Source organism: Dromaius novaehollandiae, chromosome 10, assembly GCF_036370855.1.
Source record: "Dromaius novaehollandiae isolate bDroNov1 chromosome 10, bDroNov1.hap1, whole genome shotgun sequence".
Classification (NCBI taxonomy): domain Eukaryota; kingdom Metazoa; phylum Chordata; class Aves; order Casuariiformes; family Dromaiidae; genus Dromaius; species Dromaius novaehollandiae.
Window position 1 is genome coordinate 23,344,885 of NC_088107.1, and position 27,299 is coordinate 23,372,183.

The 27,299-nt window shown below is 57.5% G+C and overlaps 1 protein-coding gene across 2 annotated transcripts; it reads left to right on the forward strand.

Moving 5' to 3' along the window:
* The first annotated feature begins 464 nt into the window (after positions 1-464).
* On the forward strand, positions 465-25,698 carry STRA6 (signaling receptor and transporter of retinol STRA6). Of its 2 annotated transcripts, none has more exons than XM_026116442.2 (19): positions 465-857; positions 5,001-5,145; positions 8,147-8,284; positions 13,070-13,148; positions 13,666-13,751; positions 13,954-14,099; positions 14,627-14,793; positions 15,022-15,138; positions 16,070-16,137; positions 16,413-16,489; positions 17,337-17,398; positions 17,925-18,108; positions 19,656-19,731; positions 19,933-20,066; positions 22,032-22,149; positions 22,426-22,527; positions 23,399-23,562; positions 24,239-24,376; positions 24,660-25,698. In XM_026116442.2, the coding sequence occupies exons 3-19, from the start codon at positions 8,160-8,162 to the stop codon at positions 24,836-24,838; spliced, it is 2,022 nt and encodes a 673-aa protein (XP_025972227.2). In that variant the 5' UTR covers positions 465-857; positions 5,001-5,145; positions 8,147-8,159; the 3' UTR covers positions 24,839-25,698. The 2 variants fall into 2 exon arrangements, with proteins under 2 accessions (XP_025972227.2, XP_025972235.2); XM_026116450.2 differs by having other exon boundaries at positions 467-857; positions 13,954-14,093.
* The last annotated feature ends 1,601 nt before the right edge of the window (positions 25,699-27,299 follow it).

A 27,299-nucleotide genomic window follows, 5' to 3' on the forward strand; every position in this document is an offset into this window, starting at 1 on the left:
AGGGACCGGCATGACTCCATGTGGCAGTGCTGTGGGGGAAACGCTCTCGATGAGTTTATCGAACCCCTTCGAGGTGGGGCTGTGAATATTCCACTTTTATTGTATGAAATGATCCAAAAAAACTTTTTTAATGCTTTTTTTATTGCATGGAGGAAATGGCCTCTTCTGCACCAAAGTGACCGTGCGGCTTCTGTTCTGGGATCGGCCGCAGAGGTGTCGGCGTTGTGGGGAACGAGGGAAGGGGTTTCCTCCTCGCCAGCTGCTTTTCCAAAAGATGCAGCGAGTCGGACCTCATCTCCCAGAAAGTTCTGCAGCATCTCCAGGCCGGCCGGGAGCTGGGGCTGGTCACGCAGCCGGGTGCCGGGCCCTGCCGCTCGCAGCCCCGCGGGGCGGAGGAGGGAGCAGCTCAAACCCCCGCCGAGGAACGCGGACCTAGGGAAGAAGGGGGCTGGGTCGCGCTGCCTCCTCTCCAGCAACGCGCTGGATAATCGAAGGGAGAGCAGCGCACGGGGTTGGTCGCTTTTCGTTTCCTAAAGCCCCGGGTGGCCCCACGCCAAGGCCTCCCCGCGATGGAGGGGATAAAGTTCCTCAGCCCTCGCGCGGCGCTGCGCTCGCGCCGCTGCGCTGAACTTTGCCTTTAAGCTTGCATGGCTGCATCCGCGCTGGGCTCCCCCGGCCGCATTGGGACGCGCGGAGCGGCTGCGGCGAGCCGGGCTCTCGCCCCCGGCTGCTCGCTCCGGGGAGACGCTGAAAGCACGGGAAGGGCAGTGGGTATGTTCTAAACTTCTCTTAAGGAGGCCGGGCTTCTCACAGCACCATCGGCGAGCGGTGAAGGCACTCGGTACCCTGGGAGGAAGGTAACTTTTTGTCTTCCCTTTTTCCCCCCTCTTTTTCTGCATTTGTCTTAGTTTCTCCCCAACTTTGCAGCGCAAGGGAAGCGAGGTTTAACGAAGCTGCGTGTGCCACCGGAGTTTGTTACTCCGGGTTAAAACCACCAACTTGAGCCTGCAGCCCCTGTGCTTGCTCGGGGTGGTGAGCCCCTTTCAGGGGCCGCAGGGCCGGGGCGCCCAAATCTCCTGTGCGGAGCAGGTTGGGGGGGGTTACCCCTCCTGGGTGCCCCCAACCCAAGGCTTCACCTCCCTGTCTGAGCCTTCTTCAAGGGGCTTCTCCCGCGAGACACCAGCTCCCCCAAAGCACCTGAGGAGCAAAAGCTGCCGGGCGCTTTGCCAGCGGCAGCCCCAAAGACGCTGCTGATGTTCAAGGCAAACGACTTCGTTAGCGGTTTTAGTGCAGCCGTGCCGGCTCCTGACTTTCCCCGCCCGGCTCGCAGGGGCTGCGTGCACGAGCAGAGCGCAGCAGGTGCAGCCGCCTGGGCAGGAATGAGGCCTCGAAACCAGGGGAGGGGGCGCAAGCCTAAAAATAGCCTTGCAAAGCCCCACTTGCTTCGCTGTTTAAACTGCCTTTGCGTGCGACAGTGTAACTTGGGGCACGCGAAAGGTGCTTCTGCTCTGTCTCGGCTTTCTGGCAAGCGTGTTTATGAACTCGGTGGTGGATTTAGTATCTGCAGGCTCCAGCTTTGCAGACGGAGGGTTTGTAGAGAGCTGGAGAGGCTCCCTGGCCCCCTGCGCTCTCCCCCGGGCGCTCAGGGGTCAGCGGGTGCTGGAGTTATCCTGGGGGCATCCGATCTGGATCGGAATCAGCCTCGCAGTGCTTTGAGCAGGGAGGCAAGACAAAAACGCTGTCGCTCCAGCCAGACTGCTCCACACTGAGCAATGGGAACGAAAACTTCCTTTGAGCCCCTGTCCCGTCTCTGCCTCCTCCTGCATGCACGCTCCTTCCAGGTGCTGGTCCGAGTGCCCCGGACCTTTCCCTGCCCCGGGCAAGGGGTTTCCCGCGAGGAGGAGAGCCACAGCTGGGGATGCTGTGAGCTCACCGCTCTGCTCCGGGAAGGAGGCTTCCCGGCTCGGGTCAGCGGTGCAACGAATTTGTCCTCAGCCCACGCGGCGCTGGAGCTGTCGCCTCCGAGCTCGGGGAAGGCAGGGAGCGTTGCCTGGTGCGGGGAGGTGTTTGCACAGCTGCGGGGGCTCGACCTGCTTGCCTCTTGCTTTTCGGATGTTGCAGGGTTAGCAGTGATCCTGGGTGGTTCTCAGGCCACGGGCTGGCTAGCACAGGGTGCGTCATGAGTTCCTCAGTCCCTGGGCTGGGAAGGGGGGTGCAGGGGGACGGATGCTCTCACGGGTCTGGGGCAGAGGCAGGAAGCACACGGGGAGGCTGGAGTGGGGTTTTCCTGTCCTCTGGGGGCCTGTGGTCATTTTGATGATGCTGCCATCGCCCTCGCGGCTGGGAAAATCCAGGGCACCTTCAGGAAACGTGGCAGTTCTGGAGGTCAGGATGAGTTATCTTGGCCAGCGGAGAGTTGTAAGCTGATCCCGTTCCTCTTGCCGCAGGGCCAAAACTTTCTCTTGCAGGAGGTGCCTGTTGGGAAGGAGGAACAGCCCGTCTGGGGGTAGGTAGATGGGATGGGTGTACGGTGAGCAGAGGAGTCTCGGGTCAAAATGCCTGTCCTTCCCGCATCATCCTAAAGCCCATGGCTGCTTGCCAGCAGTCTCATGATAACACAGGCTCCAGCATCTTCTCCGCAAGTGTTTCCTCTGGTGGGTGCTAGTTTGCTCTTGCTGTAACTTGGCCAGGCCTTATCCAGCCCGTGGTTCAGAGTTCCCATCGGCTGGTACCCACCAGCTCTGCAAGGCTGGGTCGGGGCTTTGCAGGCCTCAGCCTCCTGTTGAGCCTCCCCTCCCGCCTGCCATGTGTGGGATCCATGTAAATAGGAATTCCTCCAAGCTGGGGTTGTGCCTAGGGCTGATCTAGCTGCCAGCATGGCTCTTTCCCACCTGGAGTATGGCATGGGTGCAAGAACACACTGGATCTGTGCCGGGGCAGTCTCTCCCCCTTTCCACGTGCTCCAGCAGAGCAGAATGGTGCCATGGGTTCCCTGGCCGGCTCTTCAGAGAGGCTGTAGATCAGCAGCTGTGTCCCTGTGCCCCTGCCTTCCCTGCAATCCACCCAGCATCCTGCGGGATGGAGGTATCCCCCATCACGGTGCCTTCCCCCTCATCCTACCATGGTGGGAGAGATTTTGGGTGACAGCCTAAACTCCATATCTGGGTTTGGGCCTGAACAGGTGAGAAAAAGGGATTCTTCAACTAGAAAAGCCTCTGCTTTTCCAGAAAGATGATCAAAGTCTTCAGGCAACTCTCAGAAAAAAATGTTTGAGCATCTTGGGCTTCTGTGGCACTCTGGAGATCTTGAATGTTGCTGGTGGAGGGAGGGGATGGGGAACGACTGCTCCCTCACCCTTCCAGGTCCCACACGAGTGTGGAGGCCCTGGATTACCAGCTGCTCCATTTTCTGGTGTCCTCAAAATCACCCATGTGCCGTGGCTGTACGGGGAAGGCCTCTGCCTCGAGTCAACCCGGCAGCCACCACCGCGGCTCCTGAATGGCAATTGAATTAGAGGAGATCTCTTTTAAACAACTCTTCCCCCCTGGCCCAAGCACTCCCTGAACAATTGTGAAATGAGATCTTTATCATTTTTATTAAAAGCTGTACACAAGGCATCACCATTAAGCTGGATATGAGGAGGGAAGGGGGGGTAATTCCCTTATGGCTTTCTCCTTCTCTCCCCCCCCCCAGTTTAATTCATAGTGGTGGGATGCAAAAGCTCCCCAGAGAGTGATGGATAGTGGGAAATGAAGAATATGAAGGAGCTTTATTGAGCCCATCAATCTCGGGCGATGCTGCTGCGATCAAAGGCCCAGCCTGTTTCGGCAGAGGTTATGCAGAGGAGCAAAGGGATCGGGTTTCGGGTAAATGCAGGGCACAGAGGGGCTGCGCAGGCAGCAAGCACAACCATCCCTCTGTGTGCCTGGCTCCCCACCAGCCGTGCCTGGGCTCGGCCACGGTGAAGAGTCCTGCTGCGCTGGTGCGTCCTGCAAGGCGGGTCGGCCGGGCAGGGTGGAGACGTGGCCCTGGCCTGGCTGGGCCTGGTCCGCGGCAGGGGACACCGACTTGCGCTGGTTGCTCCTGCTGGGAGTTTGGCACACCTGCCTCTCCTCCTCGGCACGGCGTGCAGCCTGGAGCATGGCAGCACGCACAGAAATAGGGGATTTAACTCTTCCCTGCCTTGATCCTTGCTGTGGTGAATCCTAGTGGGAGCCTCCAGACCCTCATCACGTGCTTTTTTCAGGCCAAAAAGGAGCAGCCATTTGTCCTTCCAAGCCCACCTTCCCTGCTCTGCATGTGCCGTCAAGGCTGCTGCTCTGCTACAGCATCTGTCACGCGCCCATACCATTGGCCTGGGCAATAGGGGACCCATTTGGCTCTGGGCTTAGATCTGCTCATGTTACACCTCCAGGTGTCACTCGGTGGTGCTGGAAATGGCCAGTTGGACTGTGGCAATGTGTGGACAAGGGTTGGGTGAGACCTTGGACTTTGCCGAGGGGTGAGGCAGGTCCATGACAGTGGTGGGAAGTCTCTGAAGCACCTCCTCTGACTTCTCCATAAGCCTATTTGTCATGGATGTCGAGGGAGACTTTGTCACTCTGCAGGTGGGTGGAAAGAGGGGACCTTCCTCTGGTCTGGGAGACATCAGTCTCCTGAAGACGAGCAGGGCTGGGCTGGACCAGGCCATGGATGGGAGATCTAAAGGACCCCTGGCTCCAGTGTGATGATGACCAGCCCGGGTCCCATACCTGGTTGGAGGACAGAGGTAGTGAAGCCCTGGGGCCTGAACGTAGCAAGATACTCCAAGGGCGGATTTGCTGGAAATGGGCAGCTGATACAACACCCAGGAAGCCTCTCGGCTTGGTATTGTGATTTTGCTGCCTGGCATGAATTCAGGCTGTGGCTTGCCTGGTGGGGTTGCTTGACAGCTGTGTGCACAATGCATCTAGCTGGGCCTTTTTTTTCCTCTCCTTCCTGCTTTTCTGCACCAATTGCAGCCGCTGTGCCAGCGAAGGCTCCTCAGGAGGCAGCTCTGCGTTTAATGCCGGCCCGCTCCACTTCGTGACTGCCGGCACATCCCTGGGCAGCTGAAAATCAAAACACGGGACATCTGGAAGGTGGCTTTTCCTGACCTGTTTGAAGGTGGGTTATAGAGGGCAACACTGTTATGGCTGGACTGGCAGAGCGGGTACATGCCTTGCACCTCTTGTGGGGCTTTCAGCTGGCTGTGCCCTCTCTTTCCGTCATGGTGTGCCGTGGGGCAGTGCTGGGTGCTGCTAAGTGGCTGTCGTGGTGCAGCCCTCTGCTCTCCCTGATTGGTTTAGGCTGGCAAAGTGCTTTGGGATCCCTCTGGCTGAGCAGCTCTGCGTTCAGGTACTGCAGTGCTGGGAACAGCATAAAACAGGATGGGGTGCGAGCTTTCAGCCTGCGAGAGGCTGCTGAGGATCTGGGTGAGGTTCGGGCAACGAGGAGGCTGGGCATCTGCTGGAGGGTGTCTGAGGAAGGGTGCTGATCAGGTTGCTTTACCAGCTATAATTTAAGCCCCAGCTTCCAAATGCAGGTGCTTTAGCAAAGACTTCTCTGCAGCTCTTCAGCAATCCTATGGAATGGAAAGGGGGCTCCCAAGGCCTCGGGAGACGCACATGCATGTGGTGTTGCAAACTGTGTATCTTTTAGAGGCTCCTTCTACCTTTTTACGGAGTGCTGCATTCCTGGGAGGTGAGGTCAGAGCTGTTTCCCGGAGCAGGCGAAACCAAGGGATGTCTGGAAAGTCGATGTGTTGAGGCTGAAACATGCGCTGGGTTGGTCAAAGATGGAGTTGAGGCCCAAATCCGCTCCGGGCTGTCAGCAGGAGCAGCAAGTAGAGCATGCACCCAGGGCTGGCAGGGCTGGTCCCTCCTTCACGGAAGCCTGAGCTGGGATGGGATGAGGATGGTGCTGTAACTGCTGCTAAAGGCCAGGGCAGACGGGACCTGCTTCCTAGCTGATTTCTTGCCCCCTGTGAAGGGGATGAAGGCCCCAGCCCATCTTGTAGAGGAGGTGCCCATACTTGCTCTCTCCTCATCTGGAGGGAACCCAAAACCTGGCCCGGGGTGTAACGTCCAGCAGAGCACGAGCCCATAAGGCCCCGGGACAGCATGGCCATGGCAGCGGGTGGCACTTCTCTGTCTCGAGCTGGAGCTGCCTGCGGGAGGGATGGGGCCGGAGCCCCTCGGGGGATCTTGGGAATGCCTTTGAAGCTGGCGAGCCGTATCCAGCGTCGTTTCCTCGCAAATGCCAGCTGTATAAACAGCAGCCTGGAGCAAAGCTGCCAGCTCAGTCATCCATCTCCACCGCAGGAGATGCAGCGCAGCCACTCGGGATTCCCCACGGAGCAGCGCTCGGCAGGTCGCCCGAGGAATTCCCTTGCATGGGGGCCCAGCGACATCCCGCCGGGGTGGGATGTGGTGGCCGTGGGCTGGGCTGGTGTCCCCAGGTCCTGTGTCAGAGCCCGGGGCTTGGCGGCAGTGCCGAGGGTGCCCAGCATTTGGGGAAGCAAGGCAGAGCTGTGAGCGCCGCAGGGGCTGACAGTCATGCCAAGCTCTGGCTTCACTGAGCTGGCCCTTGGGCAAGCATAGGTTTCCTTAGCATGGTTTCACGGGTCTCCCGACACTTCCCAGGTGGAGATGACTCTCACACCTCCTCCTTCCTCCGTGCCCTCGGCTCCCCGCCCTGCTGTGGGGGTCAGCGCAGCTCCTGCAGCGGCTGTGTGCCTCGGTTTCCCCGCTGCTGCATAGGGAAGAGGCAACGGTGGTGTCTTTCTGATAGCAATGCTGGGAAATATGTCACAGCTTGTGAAACGGAGCTGCAGGGCAGCCCTGGAGGGCAGGTTCGGCTGTCTGAGCCAAAGCCATTAAGTCCCACGCAAAAAATAACAGTGAGAAGGAAAGATGAAAACGCATTGGATTTGGCACTAGGACAAATTGCTCTTCCTTCTTATTGTTAGCGAGGGAGAGGCGCAGAGCAGGTTTGTCTTGGCGAAGGTGGATGGTGTGGTTTTCTCTTCTGACAGCCAGTGTGGGGCAGAGGCGGGGAGGAGGCTGGTGCCTGGGCATGAGGGACAGGGCCTGGGCGCCCAAAGGGACGGTCAGGCAACGAGGCTCAAATCAGTTGTCCCTGCAAAGCCGAGCCTGGGGAAAAGCAGGACGCGCTGACTCCAGGCACATGGGCACCTCTGCATGCCCACTGCTTTCACTCGGGTGCTTTTTTTTTCTACTCCCAAATTTTAAGAGCTCAGTTTGTTCCTCTTTCCTCCCCACCCTGTCTGTGCTCGGGGACTGGTGAGGCCCGGGGAGCCAGGCGCTGCTCTCCCCTTGCCATGCGTGGGGATGGGGAAGGGGGTGCTCCCTCCAGGCCGGGTTCAGCCTCTTGAGAAGAAAAAATCCCTGTTATCCCTGCAGAGGTTTCCATGGAAAGCCAGCGCGGGGCATCCCCGCTGGGCACGTCTGCAGGGTGAGCAGATCACCCGCCCAAGGGAGCGGGCTGCGGGCCAGGTCTCCGTCCGCTTGCTTTCCCGATCTCCTCACCGCTTTGCAAGACAGCCCGTGCTGTGCTGGGAAGCCAAAACTTGACCCTTGCACTGCTTTTCGAGCGGTTCACGTAAATACTGTTAAACAACCCAAACAAAGGCTCCAATTCTATCAGCATCCTGAGCAGGGAGGGGGAGCCCGGGGCCCAATGAGGCTTGTCCGCAGCGCTTGAACTGTGGGGGGGTTTGGTTGCTCCTTCTCTCTTGGAGCCCAGATAAAGGCCGAGTCCTTCGTGGTGGCAGTTTGGAGTTGGAAAGCCAGCCCTCCCTTCCCTCGGCCCCCGCCACCTCCTCCTCTAGTCCTCCTGCCTCCTTCTCCGCTTTCCTCCGCTGTCGGAAGGGGTGTAAAGCAGAGAGGGAGAGAGACGGGCAGAGGAGTGGGAGTGACCCTAGAAGATAAAGTCTTGGTTGCTCTTCTCGTTTTTGCATTTCCGAGGGCCCATCCGAACGCGCTCACAGGGTACTGGGCCGCCTTTGCGTGGGTGCGGGGGCTTCCCCCTATAGCCCTGAAGGGCAAGGAGCTTCGTGCCTCCAGTTCTCTCTCCTGATCTTTCTCTCTCCACCCGGTGGAGGTAGGAAGAAGTAGTTCATGGCAGCCAACGGCTCTCTGGACACGCACAGCTCCCTGCTGGATGATGGTTTTGCCGGCACAGACGACCTTGTTTCAGACTGGTACATCTACGAAACCATGGAGCCGGCCGTGCCGCAGGACGAGTAAGTGCCGAGCCCGCCGGGCACGTCCCCCCATCCCTGCCGGGTGCAGGCTCCTCGCCTCCCCCTGGGCTGGCTCTGGCTTTCCCAGCTGGGGAAGAAGAGGGGCTGCCGTACCCCCTCTCCGTACCGCGGCATCTCCCAGACAGCTCGGCCAGGCTTTAGTCTCTCTCCTGAAGTGATTCACCAAGACGGGAGCTTTGCCATTCGCCGCCAGCAATTTGTGCAACCAGCTTCGGTGCCTCGGTTTCCCCCCACCCAAGGCACGGCCAGCCCCATGGGAACTCCAGGGGCCGCAGTGCTTCGGTCTGTGCCACGCTGTTAACCAGAGCTAAGCTCTTCTGCCCGCACTGTTTCCACCCAGTCTGGTTAAGAGGGGAGACCGGTGGCTGGCAGCCCTGGTGAGCAGAAGATGGCTAAGGCGGCAGCAGCCTTTCCCCCAACTCCCTTCCTGTGTCTCCCACGTGTAAAGCTGACATGCTGAAATACCTGGCAGCATGTCATGGACAACTGTGGCCAGTGGCATTGACCTGGGCTCTTCTGCAACACCGGCATGGGGGGGGGGGGGGGGGGGGAGAGGGGATCGCCTCCCTGCCCCTGGTGCCCTCCTGCTTTGTGTGACAGGGGACGTGCTGCTGGGAATGCACAGCTTGGGGCAAGCAGATGCCAGCCCCTGGTTTGGTTTTGCTAGGGTGCAAATGACAGCAAGGTCCTGCCACGCTGGGTGCTGGAAACAGATCTTTTTCCCCTTTCACGTGATTGTGGGTCAAATGGCTTGTGTGGACCCATATACATGCTCCCTTTCTTTGGGCGAGAGCTGGCAGAAGGGGGTGCATCCTGCAGTGGGTATGTTGGTTTGAGGCACCAGTAGATATGCTGTTTTCTTGAGCCTCTGAGCACGGAAAGGTGATGGAAACCCCAAAAGCTCTCATCTCCCTCATGGGCATGGAGCCTGAGAGGTGTCATTGCTCCAAGGCTCCCTCGGTTGTAAAGTGAAATGTAGCATGTTAACCTGCTTCCCTGACCCCTCTTGTCACAGCTGATGGCCAGAACTCATTGCACGAGAAGTGCTGTCAGCCCAGGGGCTAAGCTGGTCACTCTGTGTTTGCAGCCCGGGCTGAGGTTTTGTCTCAAGGAGGTGACAAGCAAACCCTTGGTGGCTGTAGAGCTAGGTGGTTCTGATGGAGGCTCCAAGCTCGGAGCCATCGCAGGGGCCCTGGCTTCACCATGGGTCTGTGGGTGGATTGCGCTGCTGGCTCCCACTCGGGAAAGGGCTGAACACTCTGACCATCTGATTTTGGTGGCTCTGAAGCCTCCAAAAGCTTTGACTTGTGGAGAAGGTTTTTCTGGCTCTCTGTTTCTGGGTTTGAAGAAATAAGTGCAGCTGGGGGAATAATCTGGACTTCTGGATACTCTTGCAGGTTTCTGCTAGGGCCTAAATGAGTTGGCAGCACATGCTGATCTTCGTAGAGAGACGGGCTGAAACTCCGGCCTGTGGGGTGCTGGGGACTGCGTTCCTGAACTGTGCAGAGACCTTGAGCAGTTTTGCTACTTGTAAAATAGGGCTGGGCATCCTTGGGCTGGCACGGCAGTTTGGTCGCCCAGTTCCTTCCCCCACACATTGCTATATCAGCGGATCTAGTAAAGACTATTCCCTCTCCATGTGTAGAGATCTGCCATGCTCCTAAGGGCAGTGCTGCTTTTGTCTGGCTGGGCACAGGCTCATCGGGACAGAGGTGTTTCAGGGGTGCATTTGCCAGCCCCTCCGAGCCACCGGCCCAGGCGCTGCTGTTAGGGGTCATCCTGCGGAGACCAAGGACTCGGTGCTCCTAGTGCCCCAGCTGAGTGCACTTCACGAAGGCAAGAGAAATGGTTGTGCCATGCTACAGAAAGGGAAACTGAGGCACAGAGCAGAGGGGCAATTTATTGAAGGTGTCCTGCAAGGCCAGTGACAGAGCTAGAACAGAGGCGTCTTGGGGGCCATCTGTTAGCACCTATTGTCCCTCCGTTCACTTAGCTGCCTGCGGGTGGGTTTTACACTCTCCAATCGGCTGATATCTAATCCTGAGCAAGGGCAGGAGTAGATCCTAGTGGTGACCAGCCCAGCTATTGCCAAAGGTTTGTTCCTAGCCCTTAATCTTCTGTGTTGTGAAATGGCTTTTGAAATCTCCTTGCCCAGCCCAGGCGAGCCCTCCCCGGTGAGCAGCTCAGGAAGGGCTGCTCCCCCTCCATGGCCAACACCACCAGTAGGAACCTTTGGGGTGCTTGTACAGGAGAAAGGTTGCTGTTTCCTCCTGGCCACCTCCGTTGCAGCAAGCCATGGATGGTACATGGCTGAGGACAGCATGTGGTGGGTGTTTGTGTGTCCTTCTGACAGCCTGGCTCACCACAGTGCCTAGGGCTGTACCCAGGTCTTATCACCTGGGAGCACAAGTTTAAACCCAGCCTGAGTAGGGGCCCATGATGGTGGTTCTGCCTAATGAACTGAATCTCAGATCTTGGGAGTGCAGGGGAAATGAAGCCAGCAAAGACACAGAGTTCGGTGTCATTGCCCAGTAGTTTCAGAAATGGCAAAAGAAAGTGTGCTTGGCTGAACACTTGGATCTGCACAGAGAATTCGATGCTGAAGCCCTGCTGAAACCAAAAGGGTTTCGGAGCTGAGGCATGCCTGCACACCCAGACCACGGTGCTAGCAAATGAAAACACATCACGAGGTTTCTCCCTCCATAAAACTCAAGGCTGTGCTGCTGTAAAGGGTGCTCTGGGAGCACTGATTCCTGCCTGGCCACCCTGGATGCCCTGGCCCTACTGCCCCAGCTCTCCCCAGGCTGCACTCCGCTATTCGGCTCTGCAAGCTGGGCTCGAAGGAAGCCAGGTCGCCTGGGTTGCAGGTACGGGGCTTTCCTGCTTTTCTTCCCTCTCTATTTTGTTACCTCTTTCCTAGGGGAATAGAAACAGGAATCTGCCCCCCTCGACCTTTAACAGAGACCAGGAGGCTGCTGGGGAGTTTCCATATTGAACGAGGCCTGCTACATCACAGGGCTGGTGCCACTTGATTTCCTCCAGGTTTGCTTGGGCACCTGGTTGGGACTGGCTGGGTGCTGATCACCCAGGGTGTGATGTGCATGCACGTGCAGTCCGAAGGGGCCCAGCAATCCTGTGCTCGGAGCATGACCCCCAAGCATCTCTCTCCTCTGCAGATGCTCTCCTTGTTTATATCTGTTTCCAGCCCTCTTGTCCAGACAGCAGCGTTTTGCCCTGTGCATGCAGGGCCCAAAAAAGCTTCCCCGCAAATCAGCCTGTGCTACTCACTCATGGGAGTCTCCAGCCACGTCCCCCACCAGCAGCTTGGTGCCACGGAGCCCTTGGCCTGTGTTTCTCACACCTCCGTCTCTTGGTGTGGTGGGGAGCTGCCTCCTGCTCTTCAGCCCGCCTTTCCGCACCAGCACAGGCTCTGCACAGCTCGGGAGCCCTCCGGAGCGAGAGCTGGTGTGGGAACCTGCGAGTTGGGGGGCTCTCGGGATGCACTGTCCCATTGCCCAGGAGGAGCAGAGATTTGCTGTGCTGCCGCACCACGGCCCGGTGCCCACCCCAGCTCTGCAGCGTTTAATGAAGGTGAGCAGACGTATTTACGCCCGGCCTTGGGCGAAGGAGAGGGCCTGCAGCAAAGCGGAGATTAGGGGACGTAATTGAGGCCAGAGCGCAAATAAATAAAGCGAGGCCTGGAACGCCTGTCTGCTCGGCTGGCCTTGGCCGTGCTGGGGGATGCGGGTCCGGCACGCACCTACCCCAGGCAAACATTGCCTCATCCTCCACCCTCGTCCTGTGGCATGGCAGTGCCGGAGCTCTGCTGAGTGCACGGGAGCCGGGCTGGCCTTCCTCTCTCTCACGGCAAAGGTGACATGCTCAGGTGGAAACACCCTGCAAGCTGTGTTCAGCCCACCTCGTTCCTAGCTGGTGTTTAAGCGTGGTGCCTTAGGAGGCCTTAATGGCATAACAGTGAGCAGCAATGAGAATTGCTCATGGGAGGCTGTTTTGCAGGCTAGATGTCATGAAAAAGCAGTGACAAAACAGGTACAACTGCCAAGAAGGTAAGGGATGGCTGCTGCTTCAGTTGCTGATCTCCTGGTCAGCCTTGGTGTCCTCCTGCAGTCCCTGTGTGCAGGGCTGCATGCAGCCCAGGGATCAGCTCTGAGCCATTCCCAGATGTTATCACTCTAACCTCATTGTAAAAGTCGTCCCATGACAGTGTCTTCATGCCTGGCAATCACTGGCTGCTCAGCCCTGCTCTTGGGAGGTTTAGTTCTCCTCAATGTCAAACCTCAAGCTGTCCTGCTGCAGCCCCACGTCACATGTGGTCCTGGAGAATTACCCCATAAAAATGTTTTCTGAGGCTTGGCAGTCTCTGCTTGTCATCGCTGAGTCAAACAGTGGGTGTTTAGGCCCCTTCTAATTTTGGCGTGCAAATCCAAGCCAACCATCTCTCCAGTCTTCCTAGTCCTTCCTTTGGAATTGCCTTGGAAAACCTCCTTTCCCCACAAAACCCTGCATGAAGACTTCCCTCCATCCAAATGCTCCGTGGCAGGCAGGCTTTGGTTCATGCTGTGTGGACGTTCCTTGGATGACTAACACACTTGCATCCCGGTCGCACGGGAAGGGTTTCCCCCTAAGCCTGCAGAGCGGCTAATGCACCATTGCACTGAGTGGTGTCAGAAGGAATGACTTGGCCTCCTGTATCTTTGCTCTTTGGGACTAAATGCAGCCATGCATTTTTTTTTCTCTTTCTAGCATGTTTCCCAGTATTATCCCAGACTGTGATCCCACTGTTTCTCCCAGACTTTATCACACCTGTATGGCACCCATCTCCGTAAGTACCTGTTCTGCCATGCCAGGGCAATGGGTTGTCTGCCCCGATGTCGTGAGTGCTATCCCCCAGCTCGGATGCAGTCATGCATCTACTAGAAAACGGCAGTAACGTGACACTTCCCCTTCTGTGCAGATGTAAATATTGGTGCAAAATATCAGCCTGGGTTCCTCAGTTGTGTTCAAGCTGGGAAGCCGTAATGAGGGGCTTGCAGAGCTCTAGCCTTTATGGATTTGGCCAGTAGGCAATGAAAGGCTTTGATTTTTCCAGCATGATCCCCCTGAGGCATTTAGATCTTGCAGCAGGTGGCCCCTCTCCCACTCACGTTCTTGAGGATTGAGTCCTGTCTATTCCTACTTCAGAGGTGGCTGCATTTAGGGTGCTGGTTGGATATGGTTTCTCAGAACAGGCTCCTGTCCCATAGCAGCATGTCTGAGCTCCTCACCAAGACCCCCCCATCCCCCCAATCCTCTTTGGTATATTTATTGCTCCCTTGACCTGATTTCCCCTTTTCTGGCAGCTGGCTGTGCTCATTGGCTTGTCTCTGCTGGTGAAACGCAAGCGTCTCCACCTGAGCTGCTGGAACGGCATCCCTGGGCTGCTGAGGTACCCAGGCCCTCGGCCCCACTGCAGCATCTGATTCGAGGGTCCTGGCCTCAGCCTCTCCCTGTCACCGGGTCTTGGTGTCCTGCAGCAAAGGGGTGGTGGGGTGTGGAGGGGCAGTCCCCAGGCTGGCATGGGACAAACCAGGTTTGGACCCCCCCCGCCATGGGGTCTTAGTGCCATGCTAATACCCCTCCTTTTGCAGCCCAGTCAATTTTCTGGAGGAGGAGGGCAACCGAGGGCTGGTGGCCGCAGTGTTTGGCATCCTGTTCTCCTCCCTCTGTGTACTGGTGCTGGACAGTGACCCCCTGCCTCTCATCTCCGACTCGTCCCGGCACAACCGTGGTAAGGGTGAGCACCATCCCTGTGTTGTAGGGCTGGCCCCAAAGCAAGGTCACCAGCTTCCTCCCAACCCTGGTCAGGGCAGCCCTTCCCTGAAAACACTGATTCGTGGGGGGGAGGCCAGCGGGGCTGGGTGGGCTGAGCCGTGCAGTGAGCTCCGCAGTGAGCTGGCTTGGACCTGCCCCTGCCACGTGGCCAGGGCAGCAGTGCCACAGGGCAGGGGCTAAACCCATCCAGGGATGGCAAGAGGGAGGTCCTCCTTGCAGTCCCCAGGCACCAGTGATGGCCAGAGCCACAGCTGAGGCTGTCAGGGCCCTGGGCTGGCTGCTGGGGCTGGAGGAGGAGGCAGGGCTGTTATAAGTGACATCCTTGCACTGGCTTGGCCCACCAGGGTCCAGCTTTGGGTGGCATCCTCCACCCCTCTGTGCTATCTCTGTGCGTTACTTTGCCTGTTCACTCCAATCCGTCCTGAAAGCGCTTCCTTCTTTTCCTTGCCTGTTCTGTTTTCCCTCCCCTCTTCCCATACTCCTGTCCAGAGTACTGGAAGATCCTGGCTTTGCTCTATTACCCTGCCTTCTACTACCCGCTGGTTGCCTGTGCCACAGTCAGGCATAGAGCCAGCTACCTTGTGGGCTGCCTGCTCTCCTGGTGCCACTGCATAATTCATATCTGGCAGAAGGTGGATTGCCCACAGTCACCCAAGGTACGTGTCCCCCTTCCTGGGCACTCCCCGTGGCCTGCAAGAAGGTGGGAGGCTGTGGCTGGTAGGACCCAAGTCTTGGGGGGGCTTTTTGGTTTCTTGCCACGAGGACATGCTGGAAGGAGGCTGGGAGAGGTGGTGTTAAGGTATGCCGTGCCCACACATGCTCCTGCCCGGGGCTAGACCCTCAGGCCTGGAGATCTCGCTTGTAACAGCTCTCCTTCTCCCCAGATATACAGGTATTACTCCACGCTCTCTTACGTCCCTATTATCCTCTGTCTTGTGGTCTTAAGCCTTTGGTACCCAGCCCTGCTGATCCGGAGCTTCACGGGGCAGGAGGAGAAGGAGGTAAGACCCTCTGGCACCCTCGTAGCCCCGTGTGCCGCGTGGGGCAGGTGATGGCATGGCGAAACCCCTTGATGGACCCTGGTCACCTATGCGGTTTTGGAAATGGTGGTGCTGGTTTGTGGCACTCTTGCCTGGCTGCCTGGGGATGGGAGAAGTTCCCCTGTCCCTGTCCCTCAGCTCTCCTGCCCGCCAGCCCTCTGATGGCAAGGGAACGAGCAGTTTGCAGCTCTGTTTATCTTGCTGGTTTTGAAGAGAGTGAAAATCCATCCTTGCAGTAAACTCCTTAGCGCAAGAGGCTTAGGCATCAATGCGTCCCATTCAGGCCGGGACTGGGGGATCGTTGTTTTCCCAGCAGGTTGGAGGTGGGCAGTGATAATCTGGAGGCCTTTCAGAAATGCTGGGCTTTGAGAGAAGGGGAGGAGAAATCTACTTCAAAACAGCCGTCAGCCCAAGCGTGGACTGAAGTGACCCCCAGGCATTTGCGCTAAGCTGGCTGGTGGAAATGAGCTTTCTCAGGCTCTGCTTTTTGCCCATGGTGTCATACCGGCGATGCTGGTTTTAGGCTTTGTTGTTTATGGGAATAAAGCAGATTTCTTTCCACCTTCCTGGCATCGGAAGATTTGCTGCTAGCACGACTAAAACAGATTTGTTAGGTGAACGGGGGCTTGGCTGCCATCCCTGGGAGCCGTAACCTGCGCCAGGCACGGAGGGCGCCCGCGGGGCGTTGTGCTGGGGAGGGATGGCCGGGGACGGCAGCGCAAGGGGACGGCTGCCGGGTGAGATGGAGACGCGCCATCAGCAGCTCTGCATCTGGCATGGGGCGGGGGGGAAGCAGCATCCGAAATGGGGGCCCCCGAAGGCAGAGTCACCTCTCCCTGCTGTCTAAGTGTCCCGTGCTCAAATCAGGCAACTCACTGCTGCTTTCCTTAAGGTTACAGGGAGAGGCTATTATAAGAAGTACCTCAAGGCTGTCCTGTCCAAGCGATCTCGGAAGGGCAGGTAAGGACAGCACCTTCCTGCCCGACGCCTGGGGAGGGGGGCACTGAAGCAAAAAGAGCTGCGTAGCCCATAAAGGCGGGTTTTTTTACCCCCTGGGGCATGCCTGGAGCTCTGCCTCTGCATGATCAGAGCATGCCTGTGCCATCTCTGGTTGCCTCTCAGGTGCCTGCTGTCTGCAATGGGAACAGACTGTCCTCCCATCGTGTCCCTCCCTCTGCCCTGGCAAGACATACTAAAACATGCTTTTCACCCTCTCCTTGCTGTTCCTCTTGCAGCTCCACGAAGATAGAAGAGAGCTGCTTGTCGAGGGTCCAAGCGTATTTACGCTCCTACGTCTATGCTCCCCAGGAAGGTAGGGTACAGGCACGGCCGGGATGCGCTCTTCACTGTAGTAGCAGCTCGGCAAACAGTCTGCCTCCCCCAGGGAGGAGAGCAAATGCCTTTCTTGGCTCCCTCGCCAAAGCATCTGTGCCGCGACAGCTGCCGCCCGGGACACGTGTGACGCCTCGGCTTGCACAAACTGTTGCGGCTCGGAGTGGGGAGATGGAGCAGGGTGGTGCCAGGAGTTTCCTCCTGTCCCAGGTCTCCCCCCCCCTCCCCCCCCGGGCTGCAGAGCCCATCCGGGCAGGGACGAGCTCAGCACCAGGGTTCCCACCTCCTCCTGCGCCTGCCCTGCTTGGCCAGGATGGGGGAGACGGTGAAGTTCAGGGATGGGCTTTGGTAACATCGCAGCTGACGATTGCTAATGTTATAAGTCAGTAAAATCCCCAATGGGGAGAAATTGGGAATTGCTCATTGCTCTCTCTCCATGGGAGAAGCAGGGGCTCTCAAGGGAGGTGGCACCCGAGGGACGTGGCTCTACCCCGGGCAGGCAGCCGATTGCTGCAGTGCCTTGCCACAGGGTGCTGCGGGCGCACGACGTGCGATGGGGTTGCGGGAAGGAGGAGACACACCGACAGAAGGGAAATGCAGCCAGCCTCAGGGTAGAGAAACCGCTTCTGGCTCCTGAGCCATAAATCACTGGAGGCTGTGAAAGTACTGGGGGAAATATCAGCCAGTATCTGGCCACCCTGTTGTAGCACTCTTCCCTGGGCATTTGCTTTGGTCCCTGGGCTGGACGGACCTGCAGCCTGCTCTAGGGCTGTGGCTCCCCGCTTCCAATCCCATAGCATGGCTTCTCCGTAATTCTGCGTTCACAGGGTTCCAGATCCCGCTGAAACTCGTCCTCTCCATAACCACGGCCGTGATCGCTGTGTACCAGGTGACTCCGTATTAGCATCCCTCGGCTGAGCCATAGTACCCAGCCATGTGCTGCCATGGCTTAGCCAGCCTTAAGTCTCTAAGCGAGCCTCTGGTGGCTTGTGGTCACCCTGCCGTATTCTCAGTGGTGAGGTGCTGTGACACTGGGGCTCGTCTGTGCCTCAGGAGAGCCACTGCAGTGTCACCTCGGCCTTAACCAGGGCCAGCCCCCCTTCTCCACCAGGGTCCCTTCCTGCCAGCCACAGTGAGAACTGGGCTTCCCACCCGCTGCCAGGACTGGATGTCGCCCATCCAAGCACGGGCTCTGCACATTGCTGCCCATCTCCCTGCCCCAAGGTGCTCCCTCGGGTGCTGCATTTGCATCTTTAGTCTGTACCTCTTCAGATCTGCTCCTTCCCATTGGCGGTGGAGCTTCACGGCCCTCCGTCGTCCCCTTCCCCATGGGGTGGGGAATGGAAAGTGGCCCCAGCCCACACGAGTGGACTGGCCCTTTCCTGGGGTACCGCTCACTCGAGCGTCCCTCGCAGGTAGCCCTGCTGCTCCTTGTGGCCGTCGTCCCCACCATTCAGATCGTGCGGGCGGGGATGACCAAGGACGTGGTCGTGCTGCTGGTCCAGTTTGGCCTGGTGCCCTCGGAGAACCCTGGCGGCGTCCCGGGCGACATGGAGACGGAGCTCAGCACTGTCAAGCACTACCTGTGGTCGCTGGAAGGTGGGTGGCTCTGTCCACGCTGGCCCTGCTCGGTCCCGTCCCCAGCCTCAATCCGGGGACTTGCAGCCCCCTCCAGCCCAAGCAGCACCACAAACTCCCTTTCTGCTCCCTTCCCCAATAACGTGTGTCCCCACCACACTGCACGGCTGTCCGACTCAAGGCAGCCTGTTCATTTTGGTGGCAAGAGCTGTCTGGGTGTGCACCACGCAAACCCTTTCACCGTGCCGTGCCTCAGTTTCCCCACCCATACGACTTGCACTCCCTTTCCCCCTGGAGGCAGCGTGGAGAGATGTACTGGGGCCTGGGGATGTGTGGCGAGCGGAGGGGGCCGGAGCTCTGCCTCGGGAGGCTGAGTTTCTCCCGCCTCCCCTGGCTGGGCAAAGTGGGATGCACTTCCCGACCCCTCGCAGGCTGCCTTTGAAGGCTGGGGAGTTAAAAACCAGCTGCCTCTGCACAAACCTGGGCCACGAAGACATGAAAGGCAAACACGCAAGCCTGGTCGCGTGCCAGGCATCTCCGAGCGGCTGCTGAGTGCCAGGAGCCAGGGAAGGGAGAGCCAGCAATCCTGGGCTGCAGCTGCTGCTGCTCAGGCGGGCTTTGATATGTGCTGGAATTGAGCAGATGGCACCTTGTCTCCCCGGCTCCAAAGCCCCGGTGCGGAGCCATGAGGGGGGATGAGATAATTGAAAGCCCTGGATGGGGATGGGGTGTAGAGCTGTCAGGGAGGCTGCCCTGCCTCGAGGGCAGTGCCCTCGTGTCCAGCTGAGGAGGCCTTTCTACAGTCCTTCCTGAATCACTGAGTGTCTCGCATCCTTTTCACTGGCTTCTTTCTCATGACGTCTCCATTGCTCTTACCATACCTCCTCCTCCTCCTTCCCCCTCCTGCTTGCTCTCCCCCTGCATCCCCTTTTCTGGGAGCATCTTTCCAGGCTCTTTTCTTTGCACTGCCTGTGACGTCTTGCTCAGTCATAGTTCTGATGCTGAGCTGTCCTGGCTGCCTGCATCTTTCCCTGAGCCTGCCAATGTTACCCAAGGGGGATGGAGAAGGGTCTCCCTGTGGTGCGAAGGGGCTGGGGAGGGAAACTGAGGCACGGTGCAGCTTCAGGCCATGCTTATGCATCACGCTTATATATCCATGCATCACTTAGCCCCCTGCAATGCTCCTGGATGGTGCAAGCAGCTTTTGAGCTATTTTTCCAAATGAGCCTGGCAATTCCCCAGAGACAAAGTGTGTGTGTGGGGCTGAGCAGTGCTCACTGTGGGGCAGAGAGGCCAGCACCACCCCAGGCTGGGCTCCGAGTGGGGCAGACGCGATGCTCGGCTCGTAGGACGAGGATCGCTCCTGTCCCAGGGAGACAGGCTGGGCCTGGGGCATCTGGGACAGAGCAGGGGTCCAACCTGTCTTGCTGGGTGCAAAGTGGAGGGGGGCAAACAGCAGCCCACCATAAAGGCACCAAATAACATGAGCTGGCACCAGCTTGCCCTTGCCTCTCCTGTCCCTCGAGCCGCCCCGCTCTGACGCTAGCCATCTCCCCTACTCCGTGCAGTGTGTTACATCTGCTCCCTGGTGCTCTGCTGCCTGCTGACATTTGCCATGCTGATGAGGACCCTGGTGATGCACAGGTAAGGGGTCGGCCATGCTCCCGGCCTCCCATGTCCCTCCTCCGTCGCCCCGGTTGGGCAGCCATAGTGGAGTGCGTGGGATCGCTGTTCCTTCCCCGTTCCCGCTTCCCATCCTCGCTCCTGCACCCTCATCTCCCTGCGGCCGGCGGGCTCCCCGGCGACGAGCCTGGGTGCAGCTGGCCTCCGGTCCCCTCCCCGCAGGAGCAACCTGAGGGCTTTGTACCAAGGGGCCGTGCTGGATGTCTTCTACAAAGCCCACATCCTGCGCCCTTCCCGACAAGCCGTCGTCTGCTGGATGGGCTTCGCCGGCTTCCAGACTGCTTTTGCCTGCCTGGGTAAATGCACGGGTCTCCTGAACCCCTTTCTGCCCCATTTTGTGGTCCTCGTTTATAGCCGCTGACCTGTGGGACAGGCTTGATGCCAATCACCGGAGTCGCTCCTGGTTATACAGTGCAGCAGAGCCAATGTTTGCCCAGGTGTTTTGCTCTGAAGTTAAGCACCATCCTGACTTCCAGCCCTATCCCCTGGGTTGTCTCTGTGCTCCCTGAGGGCCCGCATGGAGGGTGTTTGGGGGAGAGCAGCGGTCCCTGTGCGGGGACGACCAGCACAGGCAGCGTCAGCGTTTTCAGAGGAGGCAGCAACGGCAGCAGGTTAAGCCATGGCGGTGGCGGGCGAGGAGGGATAGCTCGGGGGGCCTTTGTTCCTCTTTCCCCAAACACAATCTGGTCTTCTGCAGGGAAAACAACGCTGAACGCCAAATGGTTGGGAGAAAAAAAAAGAAAAATAGAGAGTCATTTTGGCTTAAGCCCAAATATCTTGATTTGAGAAGCTGTCACAGCGTCTCGTGGAAAGGACTGTGTCTCCTCCAGTCTCAGCCTATATGTGTCGGGGTGCCCCTTGCTACACACATGGTGCCTGGCCCAGCATCTCCCCAGCCCTGGAAGGAGGTGGCCGAACCACATAAGGCTGCAAGGAATAAAAAGGAGTTGAATCCTCTCCATGCTCACTCCAATATGGCTTGGACATATTTTAAAGCTTCTCTACCCAATGGTGTGAGGAGCATAGGGGCGTCCCTCTGAGCAGCGTTTGCTGTGATTGATGTGTAATTCCAGGCCATATCATCGCTCCAAGGCCACCAAGGGGCATTTTGCTCTAGGCTGTTTGGGAGAGTCAAGCTGAGGGGTCCAGAGAGGTGACTGCTGACGGACACCAGCTTTGCTGGTGACCACTGCTTCGAAAAAGGCAGCTATTTTGCAGGCTGATTGCAGAGATCAGTGTGAAGGTAGGAGCTGGGGTGCACTGCTCTGCTGGCAGCTTCTTGTATGCCTTTGCCAACAAGGAGTAGCTTTTTTTGCCACCCTGTATTTGGGGTTTCCCTGCTAAAGCTGGATCCATCTTGCAGTGTCTTCCAGCCAGATGCTGTGAATCTGACTTCTGTTTAAAACTCTATTTTTCAAGTCATTACAGTAAAGCACTTGAGCTGAATGAATGAGCCGTGTGCTGCCCGGCCTCCAACTGCTCCCATCTTAGATCAGGCGAAATGAACTGCAGTCACTGCTGATCTTGGTGTGATTTATGATTAGAAATCACAGCTCAGGATGATTTTTATGATGAGAAATCGTAGTTGCAGCCCCCAGAGATGACTCTTCTCTATGGGGATAATGCAGTGCATGATAAGAAAGGCTGAACTCATAATTAAATCCAGCGTAAAGGATTGAGTTTGCAGGGGGGAGGAAGGTAAGGATATTGCAGGCTTTTTATGGGATTAAAATGAAAGACATGCTAGTGAACATGGATTTGGGGAATAAGAACAGGCCAGGGACATGACTTTTGTTCTTTTGCAAGGCTGCCTGGGGACTCCAAGCTGGTTGAGAACAAGTAGCCCGGCCATCACATGACCGCATGGCCTTGTCCCTGTGCCCCGAGAAGGTGGAGGCTTACAGCTCTGTGGCTTCCAGGGCTGCAGTAAGCTCCTTCAGCCTTAACTTGGGTTTCGCTGCATGGTGCAACCCCAAGAATCAGGCAGGTTTGTCAAAGCAGCCTCTGTGGGTTTGGTTTGGAACTGGAAAGCAGAGTCGATGCACCTAAGTGATTTGGTAGTGCAAATCCTACTGTAAATGCAACAAGATTTGCTATCTTCAGTCGTCTTCAGTCTGAACTGCCCTGGAGCCAGAGGGAGGAAGAGGGCCTCTGCAGGAGAGCCATAACTCTGGCCATCTTTTTACTCTGTAACAGGGTGGTTTCTTCCACTTCTCCTTCCCTCCCTGCATGGTGACTTTCCTCCTGTATCTCCCTCAAAGGTCTCCTCATCCAGCAAGTGATTTTCTTCATCTGCTTGGTGGCTTTTACCTTCTTCTTTGTCATCCCGCTCCAATCTGGCACAAACATGTACCTCTTCAAAATCCTTCAGAACATGTGGTGAGTGTTTGTCAGTCCTCGGTCTTCAGAGGCGAGGCAGGAGGAGTGGGAGACCATTCCACAGGCATCTTCCCCAGCGCAGGAACCCCAGGCAGATGTCCTGCCAATGAATGGGCCATAATGTGATCTACCTCTCTGCTGAGTTTTGGGATACTCTGTTAAGAGGAGAGTTTATCTTGGGCTCCTTCTGCTTTACTGGAGACTTGTGATGCCTGAGGTGGTGTTTCCTGCCTGGGACCCTTCCAGTTTCCAACGTGCCTCTTCCCTCCTGGCCAGGCCCTTTTGGCTGACTCTGGTTGTTGCTGTGATCGTGCAAAATCTGGCAGCTCACTACCAATTTCTGGAGCAGCATCCCCTACGGAAGGAGCTGACCAACAGGTATGGGCATATGGGAGCCTTCTGGGAAGCCGAAGGGCAGCACTGCCCCCTCCTGAGGTCCGGGACCCAGGGAACCTTGCAGTGGGTTGACATGTGGCTCCGATGTCTTGGCTTCCTCTTTGGCTTGTCTGTTCTGTGAGATGAGGATGGGAGACAGCCTGCGGATTTAGGGGTTTTTGGTGGCTTTGCTCCCAGAGAAGATTCTTTGGTGGCTATGGATAAGGCTGTGGTCCATATGTAGCCTTGCCCTTGCTGGGCTGGAGCTAGATCTGTCCTGTGCTCCACCACCTCTGTCTATAAACATCAGAGGAGCCTCATATCCCACAGGACTGCAGTCTGGCCGGTTCAGAAGTTACTAAGGGCTGTGGACCGTCACTCATGCATGGCACGATTGCTTAACCTGTTTCTTTTTGCTGCAGATCAGAGGGGGAAATTGAGCCAAGTGTCCTGCTTTACCCAGCCAGGGCACTTCCAATGCCTTCCATGACTTGCTCAGCATCGCAGGAAGGTTGCTGTAGGCTCACGTGGTCTCTGTAGGAGGTGGTCTGCCATGTAGCCTCTATTGCAAGCCCCCAGACTCGCTCCGTGGCTGGTATTTAGGCCCTCAAGGAGAAATGGAGACCCTATGTGTGCTGGAGGCCAAGCCTCCAAGTTTTCCCTACTACGCCATGCTGCCCCCTCTCTGAGAGCCCAGAAGGATGTTTACTTTTCCTGGGATGAAGACACCCCAAACAGAGAAGAGTGCCTGTTGGATAGGAAGGAAGGGTGGGAGGCTTATTTCAGTGGGAGGCTTCTCTGCCAGGGAGGGCTGTGTTCCCTGGCCACCAGGGGTTTGTGTTCCTCCCTTATTCCCTCTTTTCTTTATCCACAGACGAGCCCTCTACATAGTCACCTACTTGCTCTTCCCCATCAACGTTCTGGTGGGTGTCCTGGCTGGGCTCTGGAGGATGATCATATCTGCCCTTTATAATGCTATCCACTTCTGCCAGCTGGACATCAGCCTCCTGAACCGCAGCGTGGAGACCTTTGACCCAGGTGGGGGCTGGACACCGGCCCCATCGTGTCAGACTGCCTTGAACCTGCAGCCAGCGTGTGGGGCACCTCTGTAGCACCTCGCTGAGCCTGTGGGCTCTTCTCCTGCCACCGAGCTCCCAGGGAACACAGCTAGGGTGCCTGTATCACCTGGAGCCAGCACGCTCCACGAGCAAGGGGCACTTTAAGCCATCAAGCTCTGTGTTTGGAAGCGGGCAGGGCAGCAGGAGCAGATGGGTCCTTCTGACGCCTGCTCAGTGCTGCTTTTCCATCCATCTCCAAGGGCAGGTGACCCCCAGAGTGGTGGCCCTGCTGGGGTCCCCTGCACCAGCCCCGGGCTTCCCCCATGCCCAGCAGTGTGCGGAGTGGCAGGACCCTGCTCCCACACATGGAGGGCAGCAGATCCACATCCAGCCTGTGCTAGACCAGCAGGAGAGAGCTCAGCCATTCCTCTGCTTTTGCTGCTGGGCTTTGGGAGTGGAGCCAGCCTCTCTTTGCAGGTCTCCAGGCCTGGAGCGGCTCTGCTGTGGCAGAGATGGGCCTGGGGAAATGGCCTTCCACTTTACTCAAGGGGTGGAGGGAGGGGAGAAGGATTAAGTGGGGCAGGGATAGTTCGGTCCATGCTCATGGGAAATTCTGACCCCGCTACATGCATTTACTGTGGGTTGTATTCCCCCAGGCTACCACGCTTACTGCCACTATCTGAAAATCGAGGTCAGCCAGTCGCACCCGGTGATGAAAGCCTTTTGCTTGCTGCTCCTGCAGTTATCGAGGCCTGAGGGGCAGCCGGGGCTCAGGCCCAGCAACGTGGAAGAAGGTGAGCTCTCATGTCTTCCAGCCGGGGAGAGACGGTGCCAGGATTGAGGGTTGTGGCTCTTGTGTCCCCTTACTGGTCCCACTTTCACACTGCTTCCTGTGCCTGGTGTGTGATGGGTCTCTGTCCCAGGGCCAGGCCCTTCGGTGGGCGGACACATACCCCTTGGCAGGATGGGGCTCACGTGCTTTAACCACAGGAGCAGAGGGCATCTGGGCAGCCCCAGCGAGGGGGATGTATTTGCCCTAAGCTGAGATGTACTTGCCCTCCTCCCTCTCCTGCCCAGGCATCCAGCTGATGCAGACCAAGAAGGCACCGTTGAGAGGAGCCAAGTTCAAGCAGAGCCGAGCCCGGTGGTGGCTGGCCTACACGCTTCTCAACAACCCGTCGCTGATGGCCTGCCGGAAAACTGCCCTCTCCGACCCCGCGGCCAATGGGACCCAGCTCAGCTCCCCCAAACCCTGACCTCCAGAGAAGTCCCCTGCCTTTTCTCTGCCTCCTACACACATTCTCATCCCACCCCTGTCTCCCATCGACTCTCCCCCTGCGCTGGCAGGAGTTTAGGACACCTCCTCAGCCTCCTGCCCTTGCCAGTGCTCACTGGGGCTGTTTTCTAGCTCCAGATCCATGCTGAACCACTCCCAGGACGGAGGTGATGACGTAGCCAAGGCAAATGGGTCACCTCCAGGCCTGACTGGGGAACGGAGAGGTTGATGACCCAAACTAAACCTTTCAGGAGGCTCAGAAAGAGCCTCTTAGGAATCACTTCTGAAATGAGCCCACCAGTTCTCAACAGTTGCCTGTTCTCGATGTGGCATAGCAGGCACTGAGTCCCCAACACCAGGGCCTGAAAAGGCAATAAGGAAAGAGAGAGATAGAGTGTGTGTTTTTGCGTGCTTGGAGGGATCCCTAACCAAACTGAGCATGAGGAGCTATCTGTTATCCCCAGCTTTGCCTAGAGCCTCCCCTCTCAGGTTTGATCCTGGCTCTCCTTGGGCACTGTATGTAGCCCCAGGACTCTTTCCAGGTTTTGTGAAGGTTGAAATGTCGGTCTCCACCTGCTCCACTCTGTGCCATGAAGATGCAGAGCTGTTTGTTTTCATCTCCCCATATCTTTAGTTCTCTAGTTTGCTCTAAACCGGGATGTTTCCTCCTCTCAGCTCCCTGTGCTTCTTATTGCCACCCCCTGTTTTGTTTAAAGCGAGAGGTTCCCCGGGACCAGCAAGCCTCTGGGTGAGCTGAGCTAGAACCAGTAGAACAGTTTTTAAACCTCACTTGGGTGTGCCAAGGTGGGGAAGAATAATAAATAATATACCTCATTCCTACCACTCGGAGTGTGCCTGGTCTCTTGGCAGTTCCCAAAGGCATGCCTGAAGGTGAGGGTAAGCAGGATTCGAGGAGACCTGGCAGGAGGGGCACAGGAGGATGCACACTGTCCTAGGCATTGCTTGCTTTGACCATGCTGAGGGGCAGCCTTGCAGTAGATCTGCTTGACCTGGGGGTGGTAGGACTAAATCTGTGGTCCCTTCTGCCTTAGCAAAGGGGGAATTTTAAAGCAAAGCTAGTCTGTTCTCCCATTGAAACAACTTTTGGCCCCTAACCACAGCTTCATGAAAAAAAATGGGACACTTTGTGGCTAAAGGGCCTAATGTGGGTGTCCAGGCTATTGCTTCAGGGCTGAATCACCTCTTCCCATGGTGTCACACGTCCTTTGAAATTGAATTCTGCCTTCAGTGGCTGGGAGGACATCTGGCTTCAGCCAAACAGCTGCAGGTACCTGACAGCTCTCTTGGTAAGTCGTACCAGTGGCTAATTACTCTTTCTTAACACCATCTCAAATGCCTCAGCCTGGCTGTGCTAAAACAAGCATCTCTGTGACACTGAGGCCTGCCTTGCTCTTCCCAGTGTGGAGCAGGGCTGCTGTGCCACCCACTCCGTTCCAGGGGGTCTACGCTGTCGCGTGGTTTGAGCCCTTCGCCCCGGCAATCACCTTGCAGATGCACAGAGCAGCCCTTTGCAGCATTAAGTTTTGCTGAGATTTGATCAGTGTCTGGCACACAGTACAATGCCACCAAACAAACATCGGTGGCAGCAGAGGCAGATCTGGTCCTTTTTAGGACGGCGGGAGCCCAAGGAGGAACTCCTGCTGCTTTCCTCCTGTTGGGCTTTGCAGGGTGGGGTGTACATGTGTGTGTTTGCACGCCTGGGCACAGCGCTCGGCAGAGCCAGGGTGCCTCGACATGCTGCTGGGGACAGCTGGGCGTCCTGTGGGTGTCGGGCGAAGGGAGGGCGAGTGCCAGGGGCTGCAACCTGCTACGCTGCAGGTTGTGCAGCACGTGGAGGAGCTCACCTGAAGGCAAGGGCCTGCTGACGGCCAGCGCTGTGCCTTTCTTCCCTGCAGCCGGTCCTTTAGCACAGGCATGTGACTCAAAGCACATCGCCGGCTTCCCGGTCGCTGGGACATCGAGGAAGGCCTTGGTAACGCCTGAGATCTCGCACAGCTCTGGGCCATGGGTGGAGCTGGATTTGTGCATCTGTTTACACAGCAGCACAGCCTTCCCTGCAGCTTCCCGGAGCTGAAGCAGTCTTGGCAGGCACCGGGCTGGGCTGAGGTGAGGGATGACAGCCCTGCTGAGGACAGGAGGAGGTGGCTTCATTTTTCCCCGTGTTTTCTTTCTCCCCATTGACACAAGCAGCCTGCCCTGGGGGTGAGCAGAGCTGCCCTTGTTCATGGAGGCATCTCGCCTCCTCTCTCTCCATGTAAACCATCCTGGCTTCACGAGCAACCTCGACAAGGCCATGAGACAGTTGCTGCCTGGGGCTGGCTCTGTCCAGTTCCCCCAGAGCGGTGTCCAGCACCTCCCAGCTCTGTGGTGAATCAGGACGGTGGTGCCAAGCACGGGATTACAACTGCATCTGAAACCGG

What these genes read in the sequence shown, in the direction of transcription:
- STRA6 (XM_026116442.2), top strand. Translation starts at nt 8,160, where the DNA reads ATGGCAGCCAACGGCTCTCTGGACACGCACAGCTCCCTGCTGGATGAT. An exon ending in CTACCTGTGGTCGCTGGAAG is followed by an intron (nt 18,109 to 19,655) that starts GTGGGTGGCTCT and finishes TACTCCGTGCAG; the next exon opens with TGTGTTACATCTGCTCCCTG. An exon ending in CGTGGAGACCTTTGACCCAG is followed by an intron (nt 23,563 to 24,238) that starts GTGGGGGCTGGA and finishes GTATTCCCCCAG; the next exon opens with GCTACCACGCTTACTGCCAC.